At 41.8% G+C, this 24,841-nt stretch overlaps 1 protein-coding gene across 1 annotated transcript in view; it reads left to right on the forward strand.

Annotated features, from left to right (window-relative positions):
- baiap2l1a (BAR/IMD domain containing adaptor protein 2 like 1a) overlaps window positions 1–24,841 on the forward strand; it is a 35,474-nt gene that overhangs the window by 4,411 nt on the left and 6,222 nt on the right. Inside the window, exons 4-10 of the mRNA XM_084142292.1 lie at window positions 12,825–12,886; window positions 14,069–14,140; window positions 14,372–14,506; window positions 19,584–19,736; window positions 21,592–21,747; window positions 21,960–22,098; window positions 22,830–23,052. Of these exons, the coding sequence (XP_083998418.1) occupies window positions 12,825–12,886; window positions 14,069–14,140; window positions 14,372–14,506; window positions 19,584–19,736; window positions 21,592–21,747; window positions 21,960–22,098; window positions 22,830–23,052 (940 nt within the window). The remainder of the gene's footprint in view (window positions 1–12,824; window positions 12,887–14,068; window positions 14,141–14,371; window positions 14,507–19,583; window positions 19,737–21,591; window positions 21,748–21,959; window positions 22,099–22,829; window positions 23,053–24,841) is intronic.

Raw genomic sequence — 24,841 nt, forward strand, 5'->3', positions numbered from 1 at the left:
TGTTTTAACGTCACCATTGGCCTCATGATGAAATCCCTGAGCGGTTTCTTTCCTCTTCGGTAACTGAGCTAGGAAGGATGCCTGTATCTTTGTAGTGACTGGGTGTTTTGATACACCATCCAAAGTGTAATTAATAACTTCAACAATAACAATAACTTCAAAGGGATATTCAATGTCTGCTTTTTTGTTTTAACTCATCTACTAATAGGTGCACTTCTTTGTGAGGCACTGGAAAACCTACCTGGTCTTTATGGTTGAATCTGTGTTTGCAATTCGGAAGGATTGAGGGACCTTACAGATAATTGTATGTGTGGGGTACAGAGATTAAGTAGTCATTCAAAAATCATGTTAAACACTATTATTGCACACAGAGTGAGTCCATGCAACTTATTATGTGTTTAGGCTTCCCATAACAAAGGGGTTGAAAACTTATTGACTCAAGACATTTCAGCTTTTCATTTGTAATTAATTTGTAAAAAAATAAAACGTCTAAAGAAATATGTCTAAAAACAGAATTCCCCCCCTGACAGAAATTCTGTAGTTTACCCTTGGATCCGTGTCGGATCTGATTTGATTGTCACGGGTCTCGGGTATGTTTAATTAGAACTGATTTGCCAGTAAGGACCCGAACACGACTGCTGCAGTAGAGAGAGAGGGAAAATGGTCTAATTTATACTGCTGCGGCTTTTCATGAGATATGCTTTTGTTGGCTATTCACAAGTCATCAAAGCGGCACTAGCCTCTGTGTGTGTCATTGCAAGCAAGTTAAGAGATCAATGGAAGATGGAATTAAAATGACGGAATTAAAAGTTAAATGAGAAGGATATGTTTCAACAACCAAGTTGGTTGGCTTGGTTGCTGCTGTCTCGCTCTTCCTCCTCCTCGCGCCACTCAGCCACACAACAGTCAGAAACACACAGCACGACCCCTCCTCCAGCTTGCTACTAGCTCCATTCCTCTATCCTTCGGTGCGTGCATGAACAGCTTCAGTTAATAACGTAGCTAAAAAATTGTATTTTCTGCTTCTTCCCTGACTCGGATCGGATCAGACCGGGTCTGGACCCGACCGTGTCTATACAGGGTCTGGTCTGGTTGGCCTCGGGTCCGTTCGGACCGGGTCTCCATATTAAAACATAAATGTATTCGGTAGGGTCCGGGGAGGAAAGCCCCAGGTCCATTTCAGAACTGGTCCAACTTTTTGGACCCGAGAAGACCTCTAGTGTGAATACTTTCTGAAGGCACTGTATATTCTATATTCCTATAGAACATTCTTAGCCTGGTAGCAGATCCGTTTGTGCTTCTAGCCAACTTAATCTAACATTCCAAAATGGAACACCAGCGTCCGAAACATTGGTTTGGAATGGAGAATGTCCACTCTGGAGCTGTTCCTACTCTATTTGTATGGTTCCTACTCTGCTGCTCAGACTGGCTACAGTGAGACTGGCCACAGTCAGTGAGACGGTGTGAATTCTCTCACGCGTTACACAGAGTAGGGTAGCAAACACACAGAACAAACAGACAGTATTCCCACCGTCATATCCCTCTATCTATCCATCCCTCCATCTGCTGCCCTTCTCTCCTATTCCCCTTTCAGGGGGTCAGAGTAAACACACTGAGCAAAAACTGGTTGAATCAACGTGGTTTCCATGTCATTTTAACCAAAAAAATCAATGTAATGGTGTGGAAAACTGATTGAATTTGAAAAAAGTCATCAATGTAAGGCAATTTGCTATTTTTTTTTACCCAACTTTTAACCTAAATCCAACTCAACCAAATGTAAATCAAAACTAGACGTTGAACTGACGTATGTGCCCAGTGGGAAGCTTGCATTGTTGTCAAGATAGAGGTTGAGGGGACAGAGCTAGAGATGAGGATGTTAATAGTTGTAACATTTTGAGTGTGACCCCTTTTTTTGTTTATTTTTTTTATGCTTGGAACATTTTCATGCTTCAAAAGTGACCTCAGGCTCTGAATTTACTTCACAATGAATCTCATATTGATAAAACAATTAACATATTGCTACGAGTAACCTTCCCGCTAATAGATGCTTTGTAAGGGTTTTAGGTGATGGGATTGAATTTCACTCAGTAGCTAAATAGAGTAGTGTAATAGAGCAGCATCTGCGTCAGTCAGTGAGTTTGGCACTTGGCATATTAAAAGATGCTATTAAAGATGAACTCTGCAGAAATTGCACCGCCATTTCCTGGTTGCAAAAATTGTAATAGTTTGCCTAATTCCAGTTTGTGGCAAAACAAGCAAATATAGTGTAGAGAATCATTGTACCATCTAAACCACTGTGAAATATATTTTCCATAACCAAAAATATTGTATTTTCAGCTGTTTGAACACAGTTTCGAAACCCAGAGGCGCAACATCGTCAGACTTCCGGGAACGCTTGCGAAACAGATCAAACAGACCAGGCCAGGGTTTGGGGTTCAAAAAGTCAATGAGAGAAATTAAAAATTCTTCCTTAGTTGTTAATTTTGTCGAAATCTAAAGGCACAACCTAGTTTCGAGCCAATGTCTTACGTAGTTAGTTGAATATGTTATTACTCCAACCTTGTGAAAGTGACAAACTGACACGTTCTCATTCTCATCAAAAACAACTTCATATCGAAGGAGTGCCTTTGCACATGCGCAGTTCGGCGCTATATGACCGTTAGCCCTGATGATGTGTCTCTACGCATGAGCTTAGATAGCCAACGTCGCCATGACATCGCCTACAAGTGGGATCAGAGATTTCAATTGGAGAAGCAGTTTTAGCCTATCTTCATACTGTACTGTCTTTGGTTAGAAGCTGGTGTACAAAACCGAACGGGAAGCATAAATAGTGCACATAAAACAGATCTAACGCTTCTTAGACTTGTTTTTAATGAGAATCGCCCAAAACGTTACATATTGCAGCTTTAAATACCCTGTAGTAATAGGACAGTAGTAGATGATCCACTTCACTTCTAACTAACTACCCACAGAAGCCCATGTTATCTCATATTGTCTCAGTTTTCACCTCAGGTGTTAAACATATTTTCAACCTCTCAGGTTTCAAACAAATCCCTCAGTCTGTATTTTGTCATACATATAAGTATGTACATCCTTTTTGGATGAAAAAAGCCTGTTTGGTTTCATATCCTTTGTACAATGATAGGTGTAGGATCCTGTGTTTTTCTCAACCACATGACTTGACCAGGAGAAACTCTGGCCTTACTTATAGGCTACAACTAGGGTTTTCACTTGTTTGGCCATGTAGTCAAGAAATACTTCAGGCCCTAATAATGAGAGATAACCAATAAGGGACAATATCTACACAATATGCAAGCTCCATTCTGCATGACAACAGGCCTGTGTGACCTTCTGGTTGGTGCTGTGACATTGAGAAAGGTAAATGGTAAATGGTGAGAACAATCAGCTTATCTCTTAATGACTTGGCATTTTTTGATAATGATAGCATCGACTGAAAACCTCTGAGAGACATTCCTGAGTGCTTTCACTTCAAAGAACACTGCTGGGCTTTCAGATGTTTTAGGTGTGTGAAATCTAAATTAAATAACTTTAAACAGACAATCTGACATCTTTTTATGTAGTATATCACCAACTTCCCTCAACACAATAGGAGGTATTCGTAGAATTCTAAGTACAGTCCATGAGTCCATTGCAGCTCAAATTAATGGAGTGGTTCTATTGACTCAATTGTGGCTCAAGGGAAAAGAGCAGTAGAATGACCTGGCTCTGCAAACAACAGGGGCAGAAAGAACCCGTGAGGGAGCCCAGACTGCCAGTCTCCTTCCTGGCATTCAGTGTCATGGAAAGAGCTTATTGTGGTGAGAAACATATCTCTCATCACAAGGTACATACTAGTTGATTAACATCTCTGCTATCATAAAGTATCTCCAATTGGTTTATAGTATGTGTAGGGACATTCGTTTTTCCAGGGAAACTAGTCAAGACACTATGTATTTAACCACACTGTCTGTGTGAGTGGACCATTTCAGTTTGTCAGTGATATGTACGCCGAGGAACTTGAAACGTTCCACCTTCTCCACTGCTGTCCCGTCGATGTTGATAGGGGGGTACTCCCTCTGCTGTTTCCTGAAGTCCACAATCATCTTCTTTGTTTTGTTAACGTTGAGTGAGAGGTTATTTTCTTGACACCACACTCCGAGAGCCCTCACCTCCTCTCATCGTTGTTGGTAATCAAGCCTACTACTGTTGTGTCGTCTGCAAACTTGATGATTGAGTTGAAGGCGTGCATGGCTACGCAGTCATGGGTGAACAAGGAGTACAGGAGGGGGCTGAGCACACACCCTTGTTGGGCCCCAGTGTTGAGGATCAGTGAAGTGGAGATGTTGTTTCCTACCTTCACCACCTGGGGGCGGCCCGTCAGGAAGTCCAGGACCCAATTGCACAGGGCGGGGTTGAGACCCAGGGCCTCAAGCTTAATGATGAGCTTGGAGGGTACTATGGTGTCGAATGCTGAGCTACAGTCAATGAACAGTATTCTTACATAGGTATTCCTCTTGTCCAGATGGGATAGGGCAGTGTGATGGCGATTGCATCATCTGTGGACCTATTGGGGCGGTAAGCAAATTGAAGTGGGTCTAGGGTGACAGGTAAGGTGGAGGTGATATGATCCTTGACTAATCTCTCAAAGCACTTCATGATGACAGAAGTGAGTGCTACGGGGCGATAGTCATTTAGTTCAGTTACCTTTGCCTTCTTGGGTACAGGAACAATGGTGGCCATCTTGAAGCATGTGGAGACAGCAGGTTTGGGAGAGATTAAATATGTCCGTAAACACACCAGCCAGCTGTCCTGCGCATGCTCTGAGGACGTGGCTAGGAATGCCGTCTGGGCCAGCAGCCTTGCAAGGGTTAACACGATAAATGTCTTACTCACGTCGGCCACGGAGAAGGAGAGCCAACAGTTCTTGGTAGCTGGCCGCGACGGTGGCACTGTGTTATCCTCAAAGTGGGCAAAGAACTAGTTTAGCTTATCTGGCAGCAAGATGTTGGTGTCCGCGACGTGGCTGGTTTTCCTATTGTAGTCTGTGATTGCCTGTAAACCCTGCCACATACGTCTCGTGTCTGAGCCGTTGAATTGCGACTCCACTTTGTCTCGATATTGACGTTTTGCCTGTTTGATTGCCTTGCGGAGGGAACAACCACTCTGTCTGTATTCTGCCATATTCCCCGTCACCTTGCCATGGTTAAATGGTTGAAATACTGTGAGCTTTTATGTAACTGTCAATCGCTGAAAACGATTGTGGTCCCTAACCGTGCATTCGCATTCTCTCAAGAGATGCTGAAAGAAATATACCATATTTCTCCGCTCATGTTTCTGAGACAACATTTTATTGCATGAAATATTTAATTCTGCAGGAGTTATTATTATATTCATCCAAATGTTAGAGGTTATAGGCCTACAATCAGTGTCCAGATTACAGTTACTATTCCATTTAGCCCATCTTAACTTTAAAGGTGCGCAAACCAGGGGGTGAGGCCGCACCTGCCACACCCCTACTTCCACACCCCTACTTCCGCCGTCCTTGGAATCCATGCTTTCACCAATCTATCCAAAGCATTTAAATCTATGAGAGGGACTGCACACTTCATAAAGACAAGTGAGCAAGTGAACACTTCATAGGGAGAATGGTAGGGAGTCAGAAGGCAGCCAGGGCCATTGGCTGCTCATTCACCTATGATGCCTCAGGCTCTCCACTCTGTCACGCTCCTTTCGCTCACCAAACAATCCCATGACCACCTTGACCCCACAAATCCTCCCTTGCTCCTAACACCGTTGCTCTATCCAGCATCTGTTAAACCCAGTTTCATAATATGGGTGTTTCTTTCCCCTCCATTACCCTAATCTTTATAGAACAATCTCTTTTTTATTTGTACATTTTATGCATGGCCACAGTGAAGCCAAATGTTGATATTCGGACACTTTCCTGATGGTGTGTTTGTGGCCTTTCCATTTGAAATGAATTTACTACTGTTGTTGAATTGTTTGGTGCAATTTCATCTATAGTACAACACACAGAAATCTAATGTAGGAGATATTATGATGTGATACATCCTCCTGGGAAATTTCTCACTTAGCAAGTGCGAATTATGGAATTTGGTGTTTCGTAATCTCCTCCTATGTCATTGCAAATGATTTTTATCTGCTTCTATATCCAGTTTCTAAAGTCACAGTCTCTAAACTCATGTCCTCCATGGATGGGTTGCCTGGAGGATTCTGGTCAGCTTTTAGCCCTCCATTAGTTCAGTCAAGGTTCAGTAGCATCGGTACCATAGGGAGTGAGTGTGTGTGTGTGTGTGTGTGTGTGTGTATATGTGTGTATATGTGTGTCTCTGTGTGTGTGTGTGTGTGTGTGCGTGCGTGCGTGCGTGCGTGCGTGCGTGCGTGCGTGCGTGCGTGCGTGCGTGTGTGGGTGGGTGGGTGCATGTTAGCTCTATGGGCCTGAGCTGAGTGCCACCGATGTCTGGTTCATATCCAAGTAATATCAGAAAATGAAGACTTCCAACCATGGCAACATCAAAACACTAACTCTCCTTACCTGCCATTGAAATGTGTGGCTTCAAGATTGCGATATCATTGGCCATGACTCAAATAGGTGTTGTTCACTCTTGCTGTGACATGTTCTATGATGCACCCTGTAAGATTGATCATTATTGTTTTATGAGAGTGATGACTATCTCAAAGTGCAGGGTTACTATCTCAAAGTTAAAATGTCACTGCTTTGGTCACTGTGCATGAGGTAACCACACCTAGCTCAGTCAGCCATAGATACAACGGTTTGAGTTTACGCCAATACTAATTAGTAGTATAGTAGAATACAGTGCCTTCAGAAAGTATTTACTTTTTCCACATTTTGTTGTGTTACAGCCTGAATTTAAAATTGATTACATTTATATTTTTTGTCACTGGCCTACACACAATACCCATAATAAGTGGAATTATGTTTTTAGAAAATATCTCTTTGAGCATGGTGAAGTTATTCATTACAATTTGGAGTGAAAAGAAAGAAGTCTGTACAGAATAAAAAGATTCCAAAACATGCATCCTGTTTGCAACAAGGCACTAAAGTAATACTGAAAAATATGTGGCAAAGCAATTAACTTTTTGTCCTGAATACAAAGTGTTATGTTCGGGACAAATCCAATCCAATACATTACTGAGTACCACTCTCCATATTTTCAAGCATAGTGGTGGCTGCATCATGTTATGGGTATTCTTGTAATCGTTAAGGATTGGGGAGTTTTTCAGGATAAAAAATAAATGGAATAGAGCTAAGCACAGGCAAAATCCTAGAATAAAACCTAGTTCAATCTGCTTTCCACCAGACACTGGGAGATTAATTCCCTTTCAGCAGGACAATAACCTAAAACATAAGGCCAAATCTATACTGGAGTTGCTTACCAAGAAGACAGTGAATGTTCCTGAGTTGCTGAGTTACAGTTTTGACTAATGGGCAAATGTTGCACAATCCAGGTGTGGAAAGCTCTCAGAGACTTACCCAGAAAGACTCACAGCTGTAATCGCTGCCAAAGGTGCTACTACAAAGTATTGACTCAGGGGGGTGAATACTTATGTAAATGAGATATTTCTGTATTTCATTTTCAATAAGTTTGCAAACATTTCTAAAACGTGTTTTCACTTTGTCATTATGGGGTATTGTGTGTAGATGGGTGAGAAAAATCAATTTAACCCATTTTGAATTTAGGCTGTAACACAACAAAATGTGGAATAAGTCATGGGGTATGAATACTTTCTGAAGGCACTGTAGTAATAAAACTGGTACATATGAATAACCTGAACAGATCACCTGTTGAAATCTATTGTAATTCGTCATCTAATAAAGTGAAGCATTTCCCCATGAGGAAACGGCTGGTATTCTGTTGGCAGAGGCCTACACCGTTCATAAACCACATTCAGATTTCCATACCTTCATACCATGCCTGTGCCATCCCAGGATATACAGTATTACCGACCCCAAAAAATTTGAACTTAAAACCCCCCCAAAAAAAATAATTTCAGGTAACAAATGCAAAATGCTAACAAGTGTTAAGCAATTCCCATAGCAGATGCTAGGTAAATGCTAACGAGCACATGCAAACATTAACTACTAAGCCAGACAACCCTGCTCAAAGTTATGCACGTATCTCAAAACACAGTTTGCAGCACACACAAAACAAATATTAGACAGCAGGGATCTTAATCGAGGAAGGGATTGTCTCTGCTGCTGTTACCAAGAAGCTTTATCTTGTACGCTAACGTTAGCAAGTTAGCAAAACCCTGCTGGAGAGAATTAATTTGGCACATCTTAGATAGTTCATTTAATAGTTAGAAGATATATAGCGGGCAAACATTAGTAGCGTAGTGAATTTCATACAAGTGTAACTTGATCACCTCACTTAAATTGCGCTGCAGCAGGAGTGACTCACCTCACGAAACTCACATTTTGCACATTGTGCTTCTTTGTAAACAAACGCACGTGACTGGCTCAAATAGGCTGTTTTGAGAAATGTATCTATTACCTAGTGCACAAGCTGACTGCATTATTTTAAAAATACAAATATTCAAATGTATAAAAAACGGTATTGACGGTATTGGAAAAATGTCCAGGATATGGTATGTACAGTATACCGCCCAACCCTAGGATGTTTCTATAATAATGATCAAGTCGTTATAAAGTCACTGTAAAAACCAGACATTATCACAATGAGACCTCTACCAGTGGTGCCACCATTAACTATCTAAAGGCAGACTGACTGTGGTAAGTCTGGGATAAAAGTCACATCATCATTACTGGGTGGTTTCACAAATGATCCACCACAAACAGACACAAACAGTCAAGCTGTGAAGACTTTTATTATTGTGGGTGTAATTCCGCTGAATGTAAGGATAGTTTTATGCATTCTTATATTGTAGATGTAGAGAAATGTACACATAGGCCTATGTATACAGTATTATGAACAATACTATGTATCCTTTCCTGGTTAGGTCAATCTGGAGACATGAGGAACAGATGCCGTTGTAATGTTTTAGAGAGAGAGAGAGAGATTTATTATTTTCCTTGTTTACATAAAACCTTGTAGCACACAGATCACTGAGACTAAGACCAGAGCCATGTGGAGGATTACAGGGTCAAATGTCATTATCTAGTCATATGCCTGGTTAAAACAGCATAAGATGGAGAGGAGTAGAGGGATGGAGGGGGGACAGGGAAGAAAAGAGAGGGAGGGAAAGAGGGGGGGGGGTGGGGGGAGAGGGCCGAGAGAGTCGGGGAGAGAGGAATAAGGGAGATCTGAGAGAGGGGAAGGATAGAGAGGGAGAGAGAGAGATGAGTAAGGGATAGACAGTCAGAACAAGTCACAACCTCAAGAGGATGATTCAAATGGGATGATTAACCTTTCTAAAGGGTCTAGTTGTCCACAAAGCTCTTTACCCAGATGTATTATGCGTGATAGCAGGATAGCCTGGTTTAGCCACTGCATTATTATCAAGCAGAGGGTTTTTCAACATTTAGTCCCTCTTAGTCCAATAGAGGATGTGTGTACTTTTGACCACACATTTTATGTAATGATCGGCTGCTCTCCACCAATCAACATGTGAACATAAGTTCATTTCAGTTTGGTGAAGTCATCTAGTTTTTCTTCACATTATTTACAGTATCACCATTTCTCATGTGCTGCTGTACATACGGACAGAATATGTGGTAAGTTAGTTGGTCCTCAGAGAGGTCAGAGAGGAAATTAGCAGGTGCGTGTCGTTACGAATACCAGCCCTCTCACTCTGTAACCTGTTTGAAAACAAGCCCTCTCACTACACACCAGCCCTCTCACTCTGTAACCTGTTTGAAAACAAGCCCTCTCACTACACACCAGCCCTCTCACTCTGTAACCTGTTTGAAAACAAGCCCTCTCACTACACACCAGCCCTCTCACTCTGTAACCTGTTTGAAAACAAGCCCTCTCACTACACACCAGCCCTCTCACTCTGTAACCTGTTTGAAAACAAGCCCTCTCACTACACACCAGCCCTCTCACTCTGTAACCTGTTTGAAAACAAGCCCTCTCACTACACACCAGCCCTCTCACTCTGTAACCTGTTTGAAAACAAGCCCTCTCACTACACACCAGCCCTCTCACTCTGTAACCTGTTTGAAAACAAGCCCTCTCACTACACACCAGCCCTCTCACTCTGTAACCTGTTTGAAAACAAGCCCTCTCACTACACACCATCCCTCTCACTCTGTAACCTGTTTGAAAACAAGCCCTCTCACTACACACCAGCCCTCTCACCCTTGGCAGGCTGTTGTTGGTGCCGTATAAACAGCCTGCCAAGAGCCCAGCACCCCTCCCTCCCCATTCTCCCTTCTGCCGTACAATGGCAGCATTTACCAGTACTTTCTGTTGACCTTCAGAGGGCAATGTTGTTGTAGCTGCAGTCAGCCCGAGAGGTACAGCTCTGTCTCAGCAGGTCTGGGGTCACACCAGGTGTGTGTGTGTGTGTGTGTGTGTGTGTGTGTGTGTGTGTGTGTGTGTGTGTGTGTGTGTGTGTGTGTGTGTGTGTGTGTGTGTGTGTGTGTGTGTGTGTGTGTGTGTGTGTGTGTGTGTGTGTGTGTGTGTGTGTGTGTGTGTGTGTGTGTGTGTGTGTGTGTGTGTGTGTGTGTGTGTGTGTGTGTGTGTGCTTGCCTAATGTATGTATGCTCAGTTTGTTTGGGTTGAGTCTGTTTATATGGTCCCACAGGCCCAGTTGTGATTGTAACTGAATGAATACTGAGGTGATAGGAGTGAGTGGATGGGTTACTTGTTGCAGGTGTTTGCAGAGAACATTTTAATAAAACATGACAAACTAAGACTATACAATATAACATTTTGTCAAAAGCAGACATTCTAGTGGTAGCTAGGTGGTTCTAGTGGCAGGTGGTTATAGAATACAATCACAACTTGTTCTAAAAAATATGCTACAATATTACTGCTGTATAGGCTAGATAACCTCTAGATGTCACCCCGTTGTGTCTGTGTCTGCACTGTAAATTGTCCCGCTGTTATTGTATACTTCTGTTTATATTAGTGACTGCTATTGTGCCATGTTCCTCTATGGCGTTCAATGGGGGTTCTCTCAATGGGGATTTTTCTGTCTCTGTGTCAGACAATGGGGATCTGATCAGTAGCAACTACTGAGTTACCACTGTTCAAACATTACTGTGTCAAAAATAAATGAGTCATCCATGCAGTATGTAAAAACTCCTCATGACTTGATGAAACATAAAATACACATGACGTTTTGGTAAGCTTTGTTCTTGACCACTAAAGTAAACATTGCTTCTGTAAGCATAGGGAAATAACAGATGCAACAGCGTGAAAACCCATTGTCCTCCTCGTGAGGTCTCAGCCAGTACCATGCCGGCTATCAGGGACGTTGTTGCCGCCAAGCAACTTGAGGAAAAAGGGTCATAGATGTCCTCAACATATTCAAAAGCAATAGTTTATTTTAGCCTGGTTGTCTTCAAGTTTCTGCATTGATTCAACACTGATACATCCTGGCCTTGCCAAATAAGGCAACAGAATGTTGACTAAAGAAGAGATTGTCTGGCAGTATCACAGAAATAGTGATTTAATGTGTTTCTCTATGACTGGAACCCAGGCTAGATGTCCCTTACCCGTATACCGCAGATATATGATGTACAGGTAACTGACAAAATAAAGGAAATACAAAGTATATTGAAAGGAGGTGTTTCCACACAGGTGTGTTTCCTGAGTTAATTAAGCAATTAAAACATTCCATCATGCTTAAGGTCATGTATACAAATGCCCAGTTGCCCATTATTTTGGCTACCATGGCTAGAAGAAGAGATCTCAGTGACTTTGAAAGAGGGGTCTGAAAGGAGCATAGGGGGTTTAAAGGATGTCTGTGTTTCTCAGTCAGGCACATCCACAGATAGGGCTCTACCTGTGCAGAGCACACACCCCTTTGCCCTTCCTGTTTCCAAAGTGCCCTTTTAGGTGGTGGTATAATTTCCCTAAAAATTATTTTTTTCTATAAAATTTTTTTCATTGTTGTTCGGAACCCATTGCCCGGAAGTCATCATGATGTCGTCAAGTTTGCCACCCCCCTCACCGTCCGTTGGTTGCGCCTGTTGATCTACCCTTTATGGAGCTCACAGACGCCAGTTGCGCTATTTTCCCAGTCCGACCTTATGGAGATTGCACACCCCGTATCCAAACATGCATTGCTTGAGGGATGCGGTCACAGTTTGAGTGTGTGTAGCTAGCTACCTAGTTTAAATATCAACAGTACAGCATAACATTTGATTCACACTTGATAACACTTGATTTAACCTACATCATCATCAATATTTGGTCTGGTTGACTCATACGTGCAGCAGAGAGAAGCACAAATACATAGAGAGGAGCGGCAGTATCAACAACCCTCTGACCCAACTCCATCAGTTTCCACTAGAGTTGAACATGTGTGTCAGGACAGCAGCAACACAGGTAGACTACATTCTAGATAACCACTCTGGTCTCAGTCACCAGATCTCAACCCAATTGAACACTTATGGGAAATTCTGGAGCGGCACCTGAGACAGCGTTTTCCACCACCATCAACAAAACACCAAATTGTGGAATTTCTTGTGGAGGAATGGTGCTGCATCCCTCCAATAGAGTTTCAGACACTTATAGAATCTATGCCAAGGCACATTGAAGCTGTTCTGGCTCTTGGTGGCCCAACACCCTATTAAGACACTTTATGTTGGTGTTTCCTTTATTTTGGCAGCTACCTGTATAATATGATATATGATCTTTTCTCTACAGGTGTGGTTCTGATGGAGATCTCAGAGGTGCACAGGAAGGTTCACCTGGAGCTGGAGGAGAACGTAAGTTAGCCTGCTGACCTACTGTCACTTCTTCTCTTGGTCGTTTTTTGTTATGTAATGACCATTTTACCATCTAATTGCTAATTTAAGTGGCAGACTGAAGTCAAGAGTTACCATTCTCTTTGACCTGCGTTGGATGTTCATGTCCACACACATCTATAGTCCGCTACGCCAACTCTCTCTTTCTCACAGTGACTTAGTCATTAACAGGCCTCCTTTATCCTCTAAACATGTCCAGAACACAACAAAGCCTAGAGAGAAATCCCACCCGGACACAAGACAACTGTTCGTTTTCTTGTCATTGAGACCATTCCTTTCATCTTGTGCTCTCTGTTCTGTCTGTTGGGTCTCTTGTTGAGGCCTGGGGGTGAGAGGTTTGGCATACCTGTAAGAAGTCAAGTGACTCTGGTTGGTGTCACTGGTGTTGTAACTGTGACAAGAGCAAGACACAACTAGCTCTTAGACAGTATCATCTCCAATCACTCACTACGTCTAAGTTACAATACTATACAATACAGATATTCTAGACTGAAGCAGGTGCATTCTCGTGTTTCTTTAACTTTTATCGTACTTCTTGTGTTTTCTACTATATTTTCATTGTTATATATAGTATTATTATTATCACTGCATTGATGGGAAAGAGCTCTCAAGTAAGAATTAAACTGTACTCTTTTATAGCTGTTGTATCCTATGAACGTGGTGAATAAACTTTGAAACTTAGATTATTGTTGAATTTAAGATGATTTGAATTATGAATATTTCTAGTATTGGTCAGTAATAAAAAGAGATATGATCAAATAAAATGTGTTCTCACTACAGTATACATGTATTACATATTTTATTGAAATTCAGCACTGTAGTAAAGCTTTTGTACTAGCCTTACAAGGCTTCTACTTGTCTTTCACTGGGCTCCAAGTAAAGCAAGATGCCAACGAAGCATGGTTAGTTATTTCTGAGATATCTGCGAGTGGGATGGAAGGAGAAAGTAGTCAATGTTGAACTATTTGGAGAGGTAGATAAAACATACCTGTTGTTGGAATTCCCCTCAGTTAGAAAGCAATTATCACAGCTACATTCCTCTGGCTCAGCCACACAACTCTTATTCTGATGTCACCATCTTGCCATGGTTATGGTATTGTTAAACATTTATATATCGACTTGAACTGGATTCTTTCTGTTCAGTTTAAGCGGTTCCACAAAGAAATCATTGCTGAGCTGGAGAGGAAAACAGAGATGGACGTCAAATATATGACTGTAAGTACATTGACCACTATAGGACTTTGGCAAGGGACAATCTAATCGCAAGGAGTATGTGTGTGAGCGTGCATGTGTGTACGTGTCTGCATGTCTACGTATGCAGGTATGTGAGTGCACACTTAATTATGGTCTCCTCTCTCCTCCTCAATATCCCCTATCCTTGCATTCAGTAAAAGTCCTCTCCACCTCTACATCAAACTTATCTTAACCTGTGTATCTCTCATCCAGGCCACATTCAAGCGGTACCAGACGGAGCACAAGCTGAAGCAGGACTCTCTGGAGCGCTCTCAGATGGACCTGAAGAAGCTGCAGAAGAAGAGCCAGGGGAAACATGTCACCAAGTACGAGATCAAGGAGAATGAGGTGAGACGAGACCCAGATCTTAATTAATGGAGAACGAGGTGAGACAAGAACCAGATCTTAATTAATCAAAGAGAACGAGGTGAGACTAGAACCAGATCATAATTAATCAAGGAGAATGAGGTGAGACTAGTACCAGATCTTAATTAATCAAGGAGAACGAGGTGAGACTAGAACCAGATCTTAATTAAACAAGAGGAACGAGTTGAGACTAAAAACATCTTATCTCACTGGGGTCGCAGTGATCAGACTCAGCTGTTCACTCAATGCACCATGGGTATGCTGGTCAGAAAAGTCCCTTAATGAATGTTCTCCATTTTCAAGCGAGAAGTGGATCGGTGTCCAGTTTGTTTTTTCTGGTGATGTGAGCATGTGCTTGAGTTCCTTTGAGGTCCTGTGAGTTTCTCAGATGGCTAGAAAGGGCACTATAACAGACAGTCACCTGACTTTACCCTCATCCAGAACCACTTGTTGGTTTATGTGTCCAGTATCAATATAAAAACCAGACAGAACATTATTGCTCTTGGTTGCCATGGTTGTCTTGTTTTGTTTACATAAACAAAGCTGAACGCTTCTATGGACTTCCTTATACAACGGGTGGGTCTAATCCTGAATGGTGATTGGTTAAAACCGCATTCCAGCCGGTGTCTGTTCCACAAGTTACCACCGGCTAAATCTATGACGTTAAAATGCCTATTTACTATGTTCCATCTGACTGCGCAATCCACATCAGCCCAGCCAGGCAATTTATACTTGATCTCCACTATAAAAAGCATCTAGACATTATCTCACATTTCCTTTAGACTAACATTTAGTTTTCAACAGCGGAGATTTGTATAAACCTTGCTGTCTGTCTCTTCGACATTTGCAACATTGTTTCAATATTAAAATTTGATCTCCAGCTTTACGTGTCGGGAGTTGGGATGAGACAGACAGGCAGGCAGCGTTTCTCAGCCATTCGAAATCAGGAATCAGCTGGCATCATTTTTATGGATATATTCAAAGAACTATCAATAGAAACAGGTAAAACGAAACGAAGTGCAGCTAGTTTGCTGTCTTTCCAGCTTCAGTTTGAAGTGATTGTGTTAGCTGTGTTGTTGGCTAGCTCCTCTGAACAAGTGTCCTGACCTTGACCTGTTCACCGGACGTGCTACCTTGTCCCAGACCTGCTGTTTTCAACTCTCTCTCTCTACCACATCTGCTATTTCAACCTCTAAATGCCCGGCTATGAAAAGCCAAGTGATATTTACTCCTGATGTACTGACCTGTTGCAACCTCTACAACCACTGTGATTATTATTTGACCCTGCTGGTCATCTTTGAACGTTTGAAGATCTTGGAGAAAAATCTGGCCTTAATGGCCATGTACTGTTATAATCTACACCCGGCACAGCCAGAAGGGGACTGGCCACCCATCCTCTCTAGGTTTCTGCCTAGGTTTCTGCCTTTCTAGGGAGTTTTTCCTAGCCACCGTGCTTCTACATCTGCATTGCTTGCTGTTTGGGGTTTTAGGCTGGGTTTCTGTATAGCACTTGGTGACATGTGCTGATGTAAAAAGGGCTTTATAAATACATTTGATTGATTGATTCCTGACGAGAGAGCACATTTTCTACGCCAGGTGAAATCGTGCATCATTAGCTCATTGTTATGGATGCTTAAACAAACGCAAATGCAGCTACAGTACTTTGCTGTTCTGTTCATCGTAACTGTAAGTTAGCCGTAGTTGGCTAGCTAGCAAGCAAGGGATAAGAACGTTGCCAGACAGTATGGTAATGGAACTTTTAGAAGAAACAACTGGGTCGCGTCCATAGATACAGAACAAAAAGACTGAACGACTGGGTCGCGTCTCTTGGCAACCAAACCAATAGAACGAACAACCAGCCGGCTTGAGTAGCAACCCTAGATTTGTGTCCGGACTATATATTGTGGAAGGATGATATAGTATGAATAAATTCATCAAAATAAATGTTTTTATGAAAATATGTAAATAAGTATTTGAATATGTTGGTAACCCGTTTTATAAAAGTGATAATGCCCTCGAAGCCGGTGTTTGGAGGATATATTGGCACGGTTTGCCGGCCCTCGACTTCTGTTCGGACCTAACAAGACCTATGCCAATATATCCTCCAAACACTGGCTTCGAGGGCATTATCGCTTAAATGATTTGCACGCATGGAGCAATAATCCATAGAGAATATCAAAGAAAAACATTTATGAAATATGTCTTGAGAATAGGAAATATCATTGGCCCAGCTGGCTCCTTGATCTTGCCACACACCTCAAGGAGGAAAAAATTTACATAAAAGTGAGCGGGTGGAAAGGAAATGAACACTAAATATACACAATACCACCACACCTATAGCTGCGGGCAGATTCTTTGTGTTAATGTAAAGTGGAGTGCCGTCACTGCCGTGCCCCTTCACCAGTGGTGCAAGGTACTTAAGTAAAAATGCTTTACAGTACTACTTAAGTAGTTTTTTTGGGTATCTGTACTTTACAATTTATATTTTTGACAACTTTTACTTTTACTCCACTACATTCCTAAAGAAAATAATGTACTTTAAACACCATGCATTTTCCCTGACACCCAAAAGTACTCATTACATTTTGAATACTTAGCAGGACAGGAAAATAGTCCAATTCACACACTTATCAAGAGAACATCCCTGGTCATCCCTACTGCCTCTGATCTTGTGGACTCACTAAACACAAATGCTTCATTTTTAAATGATTGCCTAAGTGTTGTAGTGTGCTCCTGGCTATCCGTACATTTTAAAAACAAGAAAATTGTGCCGTCTAGTTTGCTTAATATAAGGAATGTGAAATTATTTATACTTTTACTTTTACTTTGATACTTAAGTATATTTTAGCAATTAAGTCATTTACTATTAAGGTATCTTCACTTTTACTCAAGTATGACAATTGGGTACTTTTTTCACCACTGCCCTTCACCTATAAAGCAACACTGAAGGATCATCGAAAGGGACCAAATGCCTGTCATCACATTAGAATGGAGAGTGTGTTGTAGTGAATGTGAGGAGTGGTTAGCACTGTACACTCTTGCGTGAGGATTTTACTCTGTACCCTTGACTGGCCAAGGGTACAGCCCCCTCTGGAGTATGAAGTGTGCACTTAGGAGTTTGTGGTCTGGAGTTGGTTGGTAGTATACACTCACTGAAAGGCTTTGTAGGGTGTAGTGGGACTTGGAATGGGTGAAGCATTTATAGTCAATAATGTCCACTCAAATAGAGTAGACTTGAAGGGGTGCCTGGTAGCATATTTAGCCACTTACAGGAATCAGAGGATATACAGTAATAGTCTTCCTAACACAGTATACATTAAACATAGACTTCTTTAGTAAATCAATAGGACAAGGTGATAGATGGGGCCAAGGAGATGCTGTCTGTTGATGAAACCCACTCTGGCTCTGCTTTATACAAGGCTGCCTGTGCAATAACTCCTCTTCCACTCCTATTTTATTGACTGGTTTCACCGGCCCGACTTTGATGAGTGTCAGTTTATGAGGTGGGTTTATTTTTAGGAAGGGGCCCAATATATTGAGCTGCAACACATTATTTATTATTGTTCTGACTGAAATCCGAGAAGCGCTAGCTAACTGAAGGTTTTGAAGAGTAGAATCTTGTCTCGCTCTCTATTCAGCGATCATGATCTCTTTAATGGCTTCTGGGTGGTTATCTTGTTATTAACCATCTTTGTTTCAGTATGTAGATTCACTTTGCCTATGAATGGCACTCTCTGAAAAGAGGGCTGTAATCTAGTTTTATCTCAGAGAAACTAATAGACAGTATTGTATTGTGTCTTACTATGTGGAGAGAAACTCCAGCCCCTCCTCTTATGAAGTGTGAATGGTTTGTAATTATCCTATGAATATGACACCTGTTGATGAGACTAGTTAAGGGCCAACCCATGCACACTTCCTAGTGTCATGTATCACACTGTAGAGTATATTTAGTTTTGCCTCTACTGTGATCTTCTGTGGTTCAGTTGTCAGAATATAGAAATGGATGGAAAAGGTAACATCCTGCTCTCTCCAAGTCATGCATGAATGTCTTTAATGAAATTTGCCCACAAATCCGTCGTTTTCAAACCCGTACAGGTTTGCTGCAACACTTGAGCTCAATTCAAGTTTCAAGTTTCAAGTCGTTTTTGTTACATGCACAAGTACAGTGAAATGGTTCTCTCTCCGTATCTCTCTCTTCCTCTCTTCCTCCCCTCTGTCTTTCTCAGTCTTCCAGCGATTGTTTGCAGTAGAAATGAAGCTCTATAGTTTAGGCGGTGTGGCCCCATCGTAGGGAGAAGAGGGAGGGGGGAGAGAGAGAGACAGGGGAGGGGGGGAGAGAGCAAAAGAGAGAGGGGGGGGGGGTGAGAGAGACTGGGCTAAACATTAAAGGAGGGTCTGTGACACCACCACCACAACCCTAGAGACTAACCGGCTTTCACTGTCGTCATGACAACCAGAAAAAGGGAGTGGAGAGATAGGGGAGGAGACAGGGGGAGAGAGTTGTTTCAAAGAAGAGCTGAGCTTTGTCTGTGTGTGTTGTCAGGTTCCGTGGTCTGCTTTGTGAGGGTGTTTCATTTCTCAGTCACTCCCTGGGAAGGAGTGTGTCCTGCTTCCCACATGGCACCCTATTCCCTATAAAGTGTACTACTTTTGACCATACACTACATTGGGAATAGGGTGCCATTTGGGACGCAGCCACAGGTTCTTTCAACGGGGTGATTGATTTTCTACAGGATAGGGATGATGGAGTAACAGGGGATGAGATGAAGCCAGACAGAGCAGGGACTTTGATTAGAAGGCTCATTAGTTATTCCTGAACAGTTAAGCAAGACGCTTTTTTCTGAGCATGCAATTACAACCTTACTGAACAGTCTCCATCTGTGTCCTCTCGTCAGTATCTGGAGACAATCTCATACATATACTGTACACGCAGAGTTAACAGTACACCTGTCAGTAACCCAGTACTGACCTGTCCCCTTTAGATACTTAATGACCCCCATCAGTTCAACCAACCCTTACTGACCTGTGTCCCCTCCTCTTCCCCTCCTCTTCTCCTCAGTATATGAAGACCATCTCGTCGCGGCAGAGTGACATGCAGAAGTTTATCGCTGACGGCTGCAGAGAGGCCCTCCTGGAGGAGAAGAGACGATTCTGCTTTTTGGTCGACAAACACTGCATGTTCTCCTACCATGTCACCGCCTTCCACGAGAAGGTACTGCACATAAGGGGTTTAGTCCTTTAGTTAACATTTAGTCCTTTAGTCCATAAAAAAGTAGATTTACTGTTTAACGGATTTCATTTTTTGAAAAATAAGGCAAGGGATTAAAGTTTTTATATGAAAAAATGTAATAAGCGCTCCAGAGCGCTCAGGACCTCAGACTGGGGCGAAGGTTCACCTTCCAACAGGACCTCAGACTGGTGCGAAGGTTCACCTTCCAACAGGACCTCAGACTGGTGCGAAGGTTCACCTTCCAACAGGACCTCAGACTGGGGCGAAGGTTCACCTTCCAACAGGACCTCAGACTGGGGCGAAGGTTCACCTTCCAACAGGACCTCAGACTGGGGCGAAGGTTCACCTTCCAACAGGACCTCAGACTGGGGCGAAGGTTCACCTTCCAACAGGACCTCAGACTGGGGCGAAGGTTCACCTTCCAACAGGACCTCAGACTGGGGCGAAGGTTCACCTTCCAACAGGACCTCAGACTGGGGCGAAGGTTCACCTTCCAACAGGACCTCAGACAGGGGCGAAGGTTCACCTTCCAACAGGACAACGACCCTAAGCACACAGCCAAGACAACGCAGGAGTGACTTCGGGACAAGTCTCTGAATGTCCTTGAGTGGCCTAGCTAGAGCCCAGACTTGAACCAGATCAAACATCTCTGGAGAGACCTGAAAATAGCTGTGCAGCGACGCTCCCCATCCAACCTGACAGAGCTTGAGAGGATCTGCAGAGAAGAATGGGAGAAACTCCCCTAATACAGGCGTGCCAAGCTTGTAGCGTCATACCCAAGAAGACTCGAGGCTGTAATCGCAGCCAAAGGTTCTTCAACAAAGTACTGAGTAAAGGGTCTGAATACTTACGTAATGTGATATATATATATATTTTGTATATATATTTGTTGCAAAAAATTATAATAACCTGTTTTTGCTTTGTCATTATGGGGTATTGTGTGTAGATTGATGAGGGGGGGAAACGAATTAATCAATTTTAGAATATGGCTGTAACGTAACAAAATTAGGAATCTGAATACTTTCCGAATGCACTGTAACAGTCTACTAAAGTAATCAGACATATTCTTACTACAACTAACTGCTTCAGCTTCTATTCAGCTTAAATTCTACATTTTAACACATCTCCCACTACCATACAAATATTTTTAGAAGCTGTTGCAAGCACACATTTTCTTCAGAAAATGTACCTTTTCTAGTTTTGTCATATTTATCTTACCTTAGAAGTGTTTACTTTACAGGCTGACTAGCATTTATTGAGTTGCAATGTCAAATCAATTTAAAGTATCTACAAAACAAGTTTTGCAGTCACATTACCCAATTGGAAGGCTACAATTTACTGTTCATAATTCACAAATTATTATTTTGATTTACATGATTGAACAGAATCCCACCTACTACAATGGCAAAGTGAATTGTTTGTTTCGGCAAAAATAATCATTTAAAATAATCGATTCACATGAATCAAATGAATCGTTGAAAACCATAAAAAATATATATATGTGAAGCGGGGCATCCGCTAAACAGTAAATCAACTTTCTTAGGCCTTAGTTAACCTTGTCTTAAAGGTAGACTCAGTGATATGACATCATCATACACAGCGGGGTTACTTCCTACTTAGTCACATCAACAACAACAGGATTCAAATCCACCAAATAGATGTGTGTCCTCCCTTGAGGCATTATGCCCACCTTGGGGTTGATATGGCTGAGATGCTATGTGTTGTTCAGCACTGTAACCACTGCTCCTCCTAACTTGGCCATATAAGTCACTGGTTATGAATGCTTTATAAAGCTTTATTACACCTTTATAACCGGTCAAATATATCTGCGCTGTAGGCCAAAGAGTTGCTGGTGGTAAAGCTGCCCAGCTGGCAGGATAAATGCAGCGATGCCACCAAGGTCCCTGACACAGTGATGACCATGATAAAGGGGCTCCGCACCCCCGTGTCTGGGACCCCAGAAGCCTCGCCTCTCGTCGAGCGCTACAACAGGGTGAGTGGGACGTCAAGAGTGTGATGTCATGGCTGTTATTACATTGTTGTTACAATGCTATTACAAGAGAAGGACAAGCTATAATAATTTACCTCTTTGCTTGTTTTCAAGAGTTGCCTCTTCTCATAAATTGTATTTGCTCTTCTAGATGCATTGCATGTACTGTGACTTTCATGTACATAACATAACCTGTTTTATGTTTTCTCTATCAGAACAATGGGGACTCGATGGTTCCCCCACCAGTCCCCCAGCTGAAGGCCCAGATCAGTCCACTGGCTAATATGTTCAACCAGGACGTCCCCCACAACTCCATCACATCAACATACACCTCCACATCAGACCACAACTCAGGTACTACTGCAGCCTCACACCTCAGGCTTCAGTCTTGGGATTGAAGTTTGGGTATGTGTTTCATTGTGTGTGTAGTTGTACATGTACTCTGTATCAAAAATGTGAAAATATAGCAGGTTTTGGTAGCTGGTATTTTATACAGAGATTATGTTTAGCTTTACAGAGTCCCACACCTCCTTCCCCATGTAAGTATGCTGCCTTTCGTAATCTGACCTATACAAATGGATAAAAGAGATAACAGAGATAAAACTATAGGTGCTGTCATAATCTACATGTAATGTCTTGTTTGGGAATATTTGATATTGTGCACCGGGGCCTTATTGAGTACATGTGCTCGACAGATTATATTCAGAAATCCAAAGAAGGTTCAGGACGGCAACTGAATTCCCTTCAAATTGTGCTATATGTTCCCTTTAATCCTGCCAATGTATCTGTTCTTACTTCATCTAGCGTTTGTTCTCCATGTCTTCTTTTATTGAATGTTTAAATTATACAGAAGATTCTGCTGCAAAACCAATTCTCCTCTTTAATTATACAATTTTTATTCTCTGCATAGCCATTTAGACCAGGGTTATAAATCACTAGCTATAAGCCATGTCTTCTCCCTGATATACTTATCCATGTATCAATTTGAACTCTGCTATTGTAAATATCAAGTATTTCAGAGAGTCCTTTCTGTCTTTCTGCAATTTGATAGTAAAAAACATTGAACATTAACTTTGACCTTCCAGACCAGGGCAGTATGGAGGACAGTGGCAGTATGTCTCTGTCCAGGTCGGTATCGATAGGTTCAGGACTGAACGTGGGCAGGAAGCAACGGGTCAGGACCATCTTCCCTCACACGGCCGGCAACAACAACACACTCCTTTCCTTTGACGACGGTGACATCATCATGCTGCTCATCCAGGAGGAGAAGGATGGATGGCTATATGGAGAGCTGGAGAATACCCGGCAGTAAGTCTCTATTCACTGGTTAATAAGCGCTTTATGAAGCTTTTTGAAGCTTTATTACACCTTTATAAAGGCTTATTAACCTGGAGAAGATCTGGCAGTAAATCACTATTTACTGGTTATTAAGGGTTTATGTGGCTTTATGAAGCTTTATTACACATTTATAAAGGCTTATTGAAGTCACTGGTATTAAGAGTGCAAAGCTTTATTACACTTTTACAAATATTTATTACACCTTTATTACACAATAATTCAGGCCTTATTAACCTGGAGAAGATGCAGATGCAGATCTAAGGTCTCTCAGAGAAGTTATGCAATGTTGGCACCAACATTCAAGCAATTTCCTTCTGTGGTACAGGTGTTGGTATTCACCTTTTTAATGATAAGGAAATGTACTGTATCTCTGCAAATACGCAAGTGTATCAACTTGGGGATTGTTCTCATTTTTGAGGTGGCAATACTTGAAGAGCTTATTTCCAAAACGCTATATGCACAAATGTTTCACATTTGTGTTTTTTCATCAGAAATGATTGCTTATGGGTATTACTGTCCTCAGATGTTTTATTCATAGATTTTAGATGTGTATGTTTTTTTTGAAAAATGCTATATATCCATTATTTAGCTGAAAATTGATATATAGCATTTTGGAATAAAACTCTTCACTTGTTCCTGGTCTCTGTTTGTTAATTTCTTCTGTGCTAATACAGTTTGCAAAGATCCACAGAGCAGGTGAGGTTAGTTAGAACTGACTCTGTCACAGTGGTAGAGGTTAAAACAAACTATCACCCTAAGGCTGCTAGCTACCACAACTACAGGCCATAGAGAGTGACTAAACTCATAGAGACACATGGCTTTCCTCTCCTATAAAGGTGGCCTCACTTGTTTGTTTTAGTTTTTTGGGACATTTAACGATGAATGATGATGTGGAAACACAACAGGATATTGTGTCAAAGGGTGGCGAGGGGTTGTTGAAAGGTAGTTTGGTCAAACCACACCTTTGAAAAATTGGCGATTGTGATTTCTACTCATACACAGACAGACAGTGTGGAGAGAAAATTATAACATTTCATCCATGCCAACCCATCTTCTTGAAATCTTTGTTTACATTTTGTAATCTCTGAATACAGTGGAGATAGAGCCAGGTACCAGTTGAATGTAGCGCAGTGGAACATTGGCACCCATTATGTTTTTTTAAGCCGTTAAATGTCAGGTCTGAAAGTAATGGTATTGTTAAACCAGTTGTATCTGTGCCATTCAGAATAGTATTTCAGAAGATGAGTTGTGGGTAATTTAATAGTATTTCAGAAGACCAGGTGTGGGTAATTGGGGTGAGGCCACAGAGACCAATGGCTCAAAGCCACCTTGGTAATTATGTGTCCATGCTTTGATGGCTGGTCTTGTGTCTCCCTCTCTCTATCTGTTCATTAAAGTCATTAGTGCTCATATGTAGGTGAAAGATCAGAGAGAGGGAGAGAGGGAGAGAGAGAGTGCTTTAAGCAGAGACGTTAGTCTACCTGCCTTGACATTTTCCCTCTGAAACAAATTAGCAAAGTCCATTTCCTGACCCTTTGACATTGGCAGCCATTATTATTGCTTTGGGAATTAAATAGCTTTTAAAGTTATCAGTGACACCTTGTCAAGAACAGAGACTTAGTACATCCAAGTAAACAGCCCGTAAGCGACCCGTTTAATATTAGTATAATATTTGATATTATACCATTTTATTTCATTTTACACACTTTGGGATTTGGCATGGGAACTATTTCTGTATTTCTCAACTTGAAACGGTGTC

This window comes from Coregonus lavaretus (genome assembly GCF_964263955.1).
Source record: "Coregonus lavaretus genome assembly, chromosome: 25".
NCBI classification, from domain to species: Eukaryota; Metazoa; Chordata; class Actinopteri; order Salmoniformes; family Salmonidae; genus Coregonus; species Coregonus lavaretus.